This window comes from Megalops cyprinoides, chromosome 18 (assembly GCF_013368585.1).
Source record: "Megalops cyprinoides isolate fMegCyp1 chromosome 18, fMegCyp1.pri, whole genome shotgun sequence".
Lineage (NCBI taxonomy): Eukaryota > Metazoa > Chordata > Actinopteri > Elopiformes > Megalopidae > Megalops > Megalops cyprinoides.
This window is the reverse complement of record NC_050600.1, coordinates 1,242,712-1,252,711: the sequence shown is the minus strand read 5'-3', so window position 1 is coordinate 1,252,711 and position 10,000 is coordinate 1,242,712. Positions and strand designations below refer to the sequence as shown.

The following is a 10,000-nucleotide window of genomic DNA, read 5'->3' as shown; positions in this document are numbered from 1 at the left end:
GCCCAAACCGCCACCCGACACGCTGGACTCCGGGGGGCCAGCCGGCCCTGTGCTGGGTTCAGAGCGAGAGGGCAGGAGAGAGAGCGCTGACGCGCCCCCCCGCAGAGACGACAAGGGCCCGCGGGCGGAGAGCCGGGGCCGAGCGGGAGACAGCGAGAGAGGGGAGGAGAAGGGGGAGAGAGAGCGGGAGAAGGAGAAGAGGAGAGAGAATGGCTCTCCCTCCAGAAAGGGGCCAGGCAGGGGCGTCCGGGAGAAGGGCCAGGGCAGGGTGGCGTGTGGGGGGAAGGGCCCGCTCCGCGAGCAGGAAGTCCGGCTGCTGGTGGGGCTGTACTTCCTTCCGCATGAGCACGGCCCTGCAGCACAGCGCCTCCTGCAGGACCTCACCTGGCTCAAGTCCAACAGCCACTGCGTCAGCGCCAACAGCAAGAAGACCCAGCCGCACAAGGTCAGGGGTCACCAGGGCCTGTGTGCGTGTGCGTGTGTGTGTATGCGTGTGAGTGTGTGCGTGTGTGTGTGTGTGTGTGTGTGTGTGTGCAGCATGTGTGTATGTGTGTGTGTGTGTGTGTGTGCATGCCTCTGTGTCTGTGAGAGTGTGTGTGTGTGTGTGTGCACGTGTGAGTGTGTGTGCGTGTGAGTGTGTGCGTGTGTGTGTATGCGTGTGAGTGTGTGCGTGTGTGTGTGTGCGTGCGTGTGTGTGTGTGTGTGTGTGTGTGCGTGTGTGTGTGTGTGTGTGTGTGTGTGTGTGTGTGTGAGAGTGTGCGTGTGTGTGTGTGTGTGCATTTGCATGTGCGAGTGTGCGTGTGTGTGTGCGCGTGTGAGTGTGTGTGTGTGTGTGCAGCATGTGTGTGTGTGTGCAGCATGTGTGTGTGTGTGTGTGTGTGCGGCATGGCTGTGCCCACTCCTCTCCTCTGTCTGTGCAGGTGGAGGAGTGGCGGGTTCGGGCGGGGCGGTTCCAGGCGGCGTGTGACGACATCGCCTGGTTGCACAGCAGTGTGGTGAACAGCGTGAACCGGGCGGTGCTCTACGACCTTTACCCCTACGTGTGGGACCTGCGCAACACCGCGCTGGTGGCCAAGGCCTTCATCAGCTGGCTGGGTGAGACAGAAAACCACACGTCTCAGGGGAGGTTTGAGAGACAAAGATAGACCTAAACAACATCCTGCTCTGTTTTCATTTCTGCGTGTGCCCGGGGGGTTGGCTGGGGAGGCTTGTAGCTTTACTCACAGTTACAGTCAGAATGGGGTCGGTGATCTGACTTCTGCTTTTTGCTGGTAGCTGCAGGTGTGCAAAATAAATCCCAGCTGCAAGCAAAGGCGATTCAGATCAGCTGGGTTACACTTTTTTGCTTCACAGTTTTTTACAATCATTTTCACATGTGTCTCAACACATTCACCATATCAGAAGACTATGTGAACTAAACTCTGTCTTTTTTTTGTTTGAAGCCTTGTCACCATCTATACAAAAGTCATATTTGCATTGAAATGAGCATGTATATAGGCAAAAACATAGATGTAGTTGTCGCTGAAAAGATTTTTCCACTATTACTGTATATGCAAGTCATGGGCTACCAGTGAGAGAAAGTGCTTGGCTTCAAATATCTATGGGGCGTGGAGGATTGTAGGGGTGGATAAGATATGCTAAAGATTTTTTTCTAAAGGTTCAAGGCAAGGGAGAATGTTGCAGTAAGTGTAAAATTCATAAAAATTTAGAGGACACCATGGATCAGCATTAGGGCTACAGCAGACTTCTAGTGGTAGTATCGTGTTGTTGTTTCACTTACTGTATTAGAAATGAAAATCACTGCAGACTTTTTGTACTATAGTACATCTGAGAAAGAGCTTTCATGAGGCATAGTGCAGCATTTCAGATTTATTTGTCTGGTATTACAATATGTACTGCAAACTTTACTTTTTTGCAGCTGGATAATTTACTGAGGCAGCTCTGAGTTAAGTACCTCGCCTAAGGGTACAGCAGCAGTGCCCCAGCAGGGAATCGAACCAGCAACCTTTTGGTTACAAGTTTACTGCCTTGTTTACTTGTGGTTTACTGCCATTTTAGTGAAACAAACTGAGATCAGTGGCTCAGCCGTGCAGCAGGTTGATCTGTTGCACCCTGCAGCGAGGGTCTTAGGGCCACTGTGGGCTGGGGTTAGGGTTGGGCTTCCCCTGTGGCCTGCAGTGTGAAGCTGTTTCACACAGGAACTCTCTACCTCTCTCAGATGGCCGCGTGCTGAGTGACAGCCATTCTCTCGGGTCCTGGAGGAACTGCTTTCACTGTGAGTAGCAGCCCATGGGTCATTGTGCCATATAACTAAAGTAAAGTAAGCAAAAATACGCCATACCTCCCATAGGCCAGGTTACTCAGCACAGGTAAACTGTACTCTGTTTTGGTCACCACACTATAAAAAAATAATAAAATAACACATACGTGTGTGTGTTTGAATATACACATATATATGTATAGTACTACGACAGTACTGTCGTTTTAATGTCCTATATACTGTATTTTATGTATGAAGACCACAGAAAAGACACAGAGGGACAGCAGGACTGGTCCCAGGTCTTACCCTGGTATTCTCTGAGGAGTTTGTGCTGCTGAATGTGTCGTTGTCAGGGTTTGCTTTTAGACGGGCCGGGCTGAAGGCCTCGTCTGACTGACCTGTGGTGACCTCTGCTTTCACAGGGTGTGGCACCTCCACGGGCGCGGACCTGCTGGGGGTGGAGTCCGAGCCCTGGGTCTTCAAGGGCGGGCTCTCCGGGGAGGTGCAGGTAGGGAGATCTGCACTCATACCTGAGTTTTGGGATGAAGGGGTTAAAATCTATGGCGATAGAAAAGGCAATCCTGTAGTCTGAATCTGACAGCTGCTGCAGCCAACTGTGATAACAGCTGTAGCAACTGAAATATGTATCTGCCATTATCACCTACATGAATCTTTAAATTAATACAAGTATTAAAGTATAACCTTAATTGTAACACATACATTAAATAACAAACACATAAAAATATTTGAAATATTTGTGTCACAGCCTGGCAAAACCCATGTGAGACGAGTGTGCTTGTGTGTGTTTCTGTCCCTCAGATGCTGCTCCCTGTCGGCACCAGCAGTGAGCTCTTCACCCACCCCCCTCCTCTCTTCCCCACCAGCCGGCTCTACAACATCCGGCCCTTCCAGCACAAAGACAAGGTGAGAGCGCACACACACACAGGCACACACACACACACACACACGCTCACACACACACACACACGCTCACACACACACACACACACGCTCACACACACACACACACACACACACACACATACACACACACACACACACACACACACACACACACACACACACACACACACACACTCACACTCTCACACACACTCACACTCTCACACACACACACACACACACTCACACACACTCACACACACACACTCACACACAGGCAGGTGCACTCACGTAACCCGACACCAGAGTGCGAAGCGGCTGATTGTGTTGTGAACAGGTGGAGCTGTACCGAATGGTCCGTCAGCTTCACCTGCAGGCCCAGGGGAAGCCAGACTCCTCCCAGCCCCACCCTGACCTCATCGGAGACAGGTACGTCCCGCTCACCTGGAGGGATCTCACCTGAGTGTCAGTCTCTTACAGTCTCTTTTTCGTTAGCCTTGAAAAATGGAAACTCCCCAAGGCATCCCAGACAAAAAATAATATATTGCAAATATAGAGAATATAAATATTTTTAGAAAATACATATTTTAGCACAATCAGTATATTGAATTTATGTAAATTATTTCTGTTTTGGTATTTTGGAATATATATCTGCTTTGCATTAATGTATTTTAAATGTATTTGCACTATATTCTTGGGGTGAGCAACATATTTCTCAATATATGGCAATATATTTAATTGCTGGCACATGACTTAAAAATACCTTGGAACATGCAAATTTAATTGGACCTCGTGACATTGTGACTTTGATTTTAGTGTCTTTTTCTCTTTGTGTGTGTGCACGCGTGCGTGTGTGTGTGCGCGCGCGTGTGTGTGTGCGTGTGTGTTTCTGCGTGCGTGTGTGTGTGCACGCGTGTGTGTGTGTGTGTGCGTGTGCGTGTGTGTGTGTGCGTGTGTGTGTGCACGCGTGTGTGTGTGCGTGTGTGTGTGCACGCGTGTGTGTGCGTGTGTGTGTGTGTGTGTGTGTGCGTGCGTGTGTGTGTGCGTGTGTGTGCGTGTGTGTGCACGCGTGTGTGTGCGTGTGTGTGTGTGTGTGTGTGTGTGCACGCGTGTGTGTGCGTGTGTGTGTGTGTGTGTGTGTGCGCGTGTGTGTGTGTGTGTGCGTGTGTGTGTGCGTGTGTGTGTGTGCACGCGTGTGTGTGTGCGTGTGTGTGTGCAGGTATCTGGGTGCTTCGTTGGCTCTGTGCCCTGAGTACAGCTTCGTGTTGGAGGATGAGATGGGTGTGTGTGGTTGTGTTCTGGGGGTCCTGGATGTCAGATCCTTCATCAAGCGGCGTCAGGCCAGCTGGATCCCCGCTATGAGGGACAAGTACCCCACCCGCGCCCACGGAGGGGCGGGACACAACGGCGCCCAGGTACCCACACACGGTCAGACGGGCTCTGTTTGGGGGCGGGGTCAAAGGTCATGAGGAGATAGGCCCTTGTCATAGAAGCAGACAGAGAGTTCTTCATGAAATTTTACATGTCAGTACTGACACACACATAGCAGACAGGGCAAAGAACAACTCTGGATGTCTCTCAAGCAGTTCAATAAGGGAGAAACCTCTTCATATGATATTATATTACATTTGAACTTGGTCGTTTGGCAGATGCTCTTATTCAGAGAGTTATTATGAAGAGGTGCTCGCACACACACACAGCCACAGACATGGGTCAATCTGTCACACATCTATATGATACGGTAAACACTGGATACAGTAAACACTGTTTTTCTCCAGTGTTCACACTCTGGAGAGAGACACATTTCACACAATTCAGAGTCAGAGTCAGAGACATAAGTTCAGAGCTGTGAACACCAGACAGTGTCACACCCGTCCAAAGTCCATAACACCTCCTACACCACCACAAACAGAGCTTCCTCCATTTCCACTGTAACTGCAGTTTGTCCTCCATGCCTACAGGAGGCACTGCAGCTGTTCCAGGAGGACCAGCCTGACTACCCCGACTCCCTGCTCTACCACTTCCCCTCCCAGCTCCAGCTGGATGCCTTGCCTGAGCTGGTGGACTGCAGCGTGACCCGCAGTCTGTTCACCGCCCTTCTGACGGCTCTCAAGGCCAACGGTCAGTCCTGCCTGTCTGTCTGTCTGTCAGTCTGTCTGTCTCCCTGCCGACCGGCCTGCCCGTCAGTCCACTCGCCCGTCTGTCTTCCTGTCTGTCTGTCTGTCTGTCTGTCTAGGCTAATTCCAGCCTTCGTTTACCCATATTTCTGCCTGAACACATGACTGAGTGAATACACATGTTCCTGTTCCTGTGTGGTCCTGCATTTCAGCCAGTCTGCACCAGTGTCTGTGTGGGTGTACGTGAGACTAGCCTAAGGGCATGTGCTAAGTGGCTAAAATGTAAATGTAATTTACATGTATGTTTGTATATGAGGAAATAGTGTTGGCTTGGGTTTGCACCGAGTCCAAACTGATATCACGTGAAAGTAAACTGAAAGGAGGCTGAACCCAAAAGTATGTATGTGTGTATATGTGTGTATATGTGTGTATATGTGTGTGTATATGTGTATATGTGTGTATGTGTGTATATGTGTGTGTATGTATGTATGTGTGTATGAACACTGATGAGCCAAAACATTATGACCACTCACAGGTGAACCGAATAGCGCTGATCATCTCCAAACAAGGGCACATGTCAAGGTCTGGGTAGACTAGGTGGTAAGTGAGCAATCAGTTCTCATAGTCAACGTGTTGGATGCAGGAGAAATGGGCAGGAGTAAAGACCTGAGCGACTTTGACAAGGGCCAAATTGTTATGGCCAGATTACTGGGTCAGAGCATCTCTGAAACGGAAAGGCTTGTGGGGTGCTCCCGGTCAGCAGTGGTGAATACCTACCAACAGTGGTCCAAGGAGGGACAAACCACAAACCGGAGACAGGGTGTTGGGCGCCCAAGGCTCATCGATGCGTGAGGGCAACGAAGGCTATCCCGTCTGGTCCAAACCGACAGAAAGCCTACTGTGGCACAAGTCACAGAAAATTTTAATGATAGTTAAGGGAGGAATGTGTTACAACACACAGTGCATTGCACCCTGCTGCGTATGTGTGTATGTGTGTGTATAGGTGTGTATATGTGTGTGAATGTGTGTATGTGTGTGTGTATGTATGTATATGTGTGTATGTATGTGTATGTGTGTATGTGTGTGTATATGTATGTGTATGTATGTGTGTGTGTATATGTGTGTATATATGTGTGTATATGTATGTGTGTGTGTGTATGCGTGTGTATATGTATGTGTGTGTGTGTGTGTATATGTGTGTATATATGTGTGTGTGTGTATGTGTGTGTGTGCATATCTGTGCCTTTACGTTAGATTATCCTTTACAGTACGTACCGTAGCAGCGCCTTTACCGTGAGCATCAGAGCGTAACTCAGAGCGCTTTGCATCCCAGCATTGCCTCTGCCTCCGTTTTCTCGTGGTCAGTGCAACTCGAAGCGTGTGAATGAAGCCCCACATTCTTTCTGCAGCCTCTGTGAGGTAACTCCGTGTGTGTGTGTCTGTGCCTCTGTGAGGTAACTCCGTGTGTGTGTCTGTGCCTCTGTGAGGTAACTCTGTGTGTGTGTCTGTGCCTCTGTGAGGTAACTCTGTGTGTGTGTCTGTGCCTCTGTGAGGTAACTCCGGGTGTGTGTCTGTGCCTCTGTGAGGTAACTCCGGGTGTGTGTCTGTGCACCGCAGGGTCCCAGGGTGTGTTCTGTGAGGTTCTGCCCACGGACCGTCAGCGCCTGGAGCTGCTCACCAAGCTGGGCTTCCTGGAGATTCTGAGGGGCGAGGCGCGGGCGCGGGAAGGGGTGGTGCTGGGCCGGCTGCTGTAGGGAGAGCTTCGCAGTGTTCCTGGACTCTCACACCACACCTTCGGGGCACATGTTTCTTCTCTTACTGCTGGTGTTTACTTTCTGGTTTTTGGTTTTGTTCCTTTCTTCCTTGTTGATGGCTGTGGGGTAAGGCCTACACACTGCACATTCCCAGAGCAGCACACTCACAGACACTGCCATGCAGACCCAGGCTACCTGCTGCTGCTGAACCGAGAGTCAGTGTGCAGGACAGAGACAGAGAGAGCTGCCACAGGAAACAAAGCACACACACACTCACACACATACTCACACACATACTCACACACACACTCACACACACACACACACACACACACACACACACACACACACACACACACACAGGCCACAAAGCACACACACACTCACACACATACTCACACACACACTCACACACACACACACACACACACACACACACACACACACACAGGCCACAAAGCACACACACACTCAAACACACACACACAGCACAAAGCACACACACTCAAACACACACACACACACACCTTTCACCTCTGGTAAGAAGCAGAAGCTGACACATGGTGGTGTGTTGAGCTGGGGAAAATGTGTTCCGTTCCTAGCATTTCCAGAGCCCAGTTTTACAGTTAACGCAGCAATAATGGTCTTTTTGAATAATAAGAATGATATTTAGCATGATGTTTACTTTGGGGTGTGCTTTTGTTTTTTGTCTCCAGTGCTGTGACTCACTCATTTGCTTCCTGACTTTTTCATTGGGTCTTATTGCCGTGGCGACCATCATGGAAACATCGCCTGTTTCCATGGGGTTTATTCCTGGAATATTATGATCTGCATTGAATAAAAATCTAAACTTGAGCTTCAGAATGATAAAAAAACCGAGAGCCAACTTGAGACACATCTCTCTACTCTTCTCTTTCTGTACCATTTGAAATTAAGATTAACAATTAAAATGTTTTTTCTCTTCTCAAACAGCCATTCTCTGGTTCTTGCAGAAGCTGGCGTCAGTCACCCTAACCCTAACCACACAGTGCTGGCATAACCCTAACCCTAACCACACACAATGCTGGCATAAAGCAGCTGCCTCACACCCTGCCCTCAGGGCCTCCTCTGCTCACAGGGGGTTTCAGGAGTCCCAGCCACATCTTCCAGGCACACGGAGGGGGGTTGCAATATAATGTGTGCCTGTGTGTGCATGCGCGTCTGTGTGTGTATGAGTGTGTGTGTGCGCGAGTGGCATGGACACGGTGGCATTCTCAGCAGAATGTTCTGCAGTCCCTGTGAGGAGTCCGGAAGGCCTGCCTCTCTGCCCCTGACCTGCCTCTCTGCCTCTGACCTGCCTGCCTCTCTGCCCCTGACCTGCCTCTCTGCCTCTGACCTGCCTGCCTCTCTGCCCCTGACCTGCCTCTCTGCCTCTGACCTGCCTGCCTCCCCCTGAGGACAGGGAGTACACTCTGATGAGGGTTTGTACGTTTCGGTTTTTGGGGCAGAAACCACACTGAGAGGAGTCAGTGCTTCAGTGAGTGCCTCGCTGAAGCAGCTCTAGAAAAGCCTGCAGCCGTTAAAACTTTAAAGACGTAAGTATGCCTAGGTAGTACAGTGATACTTCACTGTCCGAATACACTGTCACTGTATTCGATATATGTAACCTTAGATCAGATTAGTTCTGGCTCACTACACTGACCTTGTGCTCAGCTTTAGCACTATCTGTGTCTATCTGTATGACCTGTACACATCTTGCCCTTGTGCCTGTCTGCCCACTGTATGCACTTTTGTACGTCACTTTGGATAAAAGCGTCTGCTAAATGAATAAATGTAAATGTAAAAGTATGCCACAAGCTCCTCCCTCTTGAACCAGATGCACCAAAACCTGCTGGTAACCACGGCAACTGTGAAGCCACTGCTGCTGCTGTTATCTCTGAGACCAGAAAAGCGGTTTCATCTCTCCCTCTTCCGTCTGACATTTAAACTGCTGTATGACCATCTAATGCCGTCTGATATGTATGTTCGCCTTTTTTTAAAAATGTTATTTTGGGTTAAACACTGTTGAAATATAAATACGAAGTATTTTAGTTTGTAATACATGCTACAATTATGACTCAGTTTGCACTCTCAGATGTCGTAGCAAATGTCGTAGGCCTGCCGCTGATCAAATGACATATTCAAAGGCCAGACCTTCAGCACATTTGATTAAGATTTTCAGATTTGCATACATTTTGCCTGTCCTTGAAATGGTTTCTGTTTTCTGACTGCCAGGTCAAATGACAATATGAAACATCAACTGGGTCCTAATACTCACAGGCCAGAGATTGGTAGATGGGAGATTGGTATTGGTGATGAAACTGCATATTTGCAGACAGTTGGTCAGGCATTGGCCAAAAACATCCCAGCGACAGAATGCCCCAGTTCATCACCACTGCACAATGGCACATAATCCAACGTTGAATTGTGATTTTATTGTGGAAACCTGCAAACCATTTTCACTGCAATTACTCAATAATTGGACTGTTCTTATATGGTACTTTACAGAAGAGCATAAGAACAAGTCTCACGATATTTACAATTTTAGCACAGAACACATCCAAATATTGAATGAGCATTCCCACAGGTACAAAGTAAAAAATAAAAGATCTTAGTAGCTGCAGGCTCAGGGAAGAAACTGCCTTTGGCCCAAGGTGAAGCCAATGTACATTCAAGTATGACTACATGGTTTTTTAAAAAAAAAACAGTTTGGCGACATCCAGTTTCAACCTGCACACATTGCCTGAAGTGCGTGTGCGTGTGCTTGTGCGTGTGCGTGTGTGTGTGTGTGTGTGTGTGTGTGTGCGCGTACAGGAATGCAACTCTTCAGCATGTTTGTGAGAACATTCATATTCCTCCGACCAACGGAGGGACAGTCTGAAACAGGAAGCAGGAAGTGAGGCAGTGAGGAGTGATGAGATAGGCGAGACTCACTTCCTTCTCACAGA

The 10,000-nt window shown here is 49.0% G+C and overlaps 1 protein-coding gene across 1 annotated transcript in view; it reads left to right on the top strand.

Moving 5' to 3' along the window:
• Nucleotides 1-7,258, top strand: part of si:dkey-183c6.8 (protein O-GlcNAcase) — a 19,288-nt gene extending 12,030 nt beyond the window's left edge. Inside the window, exons 9-17 of the mRNA XM_036551088.1 lie at nt 1-445; nt 921-1,095; nt 2,219-2,275; nt 2,683-2,768; nt 3,080-3,184; nt 3,501-3,592; nt 4,383-4,578; nt 5,125-5,284; nt 6,898-7,258. The exon at nt 1-445 is cut by the window's left edge and continues 100 nt beyond it. Of these exons, the coding sequence (XP_036406981.1) occupies nt 1-445; nt 921-1,095; nt 2,219-2,275; nt 2,683-2,768; nt 3,080-3,184; nt 3,501-3,592; nt 4,383-4,578; nt 5,125-5,284; nt 6,898-7,034 (1,453 nt within the window). The 3' untranslated portion in view covers nt 7,035-7,258. The remainder of the gene's footprint in view (nt 446-920; nt 1,096-2,218; nt 2,276-2,682; nt 2,769-3,079; nt 3,185-3,500; nt 3,593-4,382; nt 4,579-5,124; nt 5,285-6,897) is intronic.
• The last annotated feature ends 2,742 nt before the right edge of the window (nt 7,259-10,000 follow it).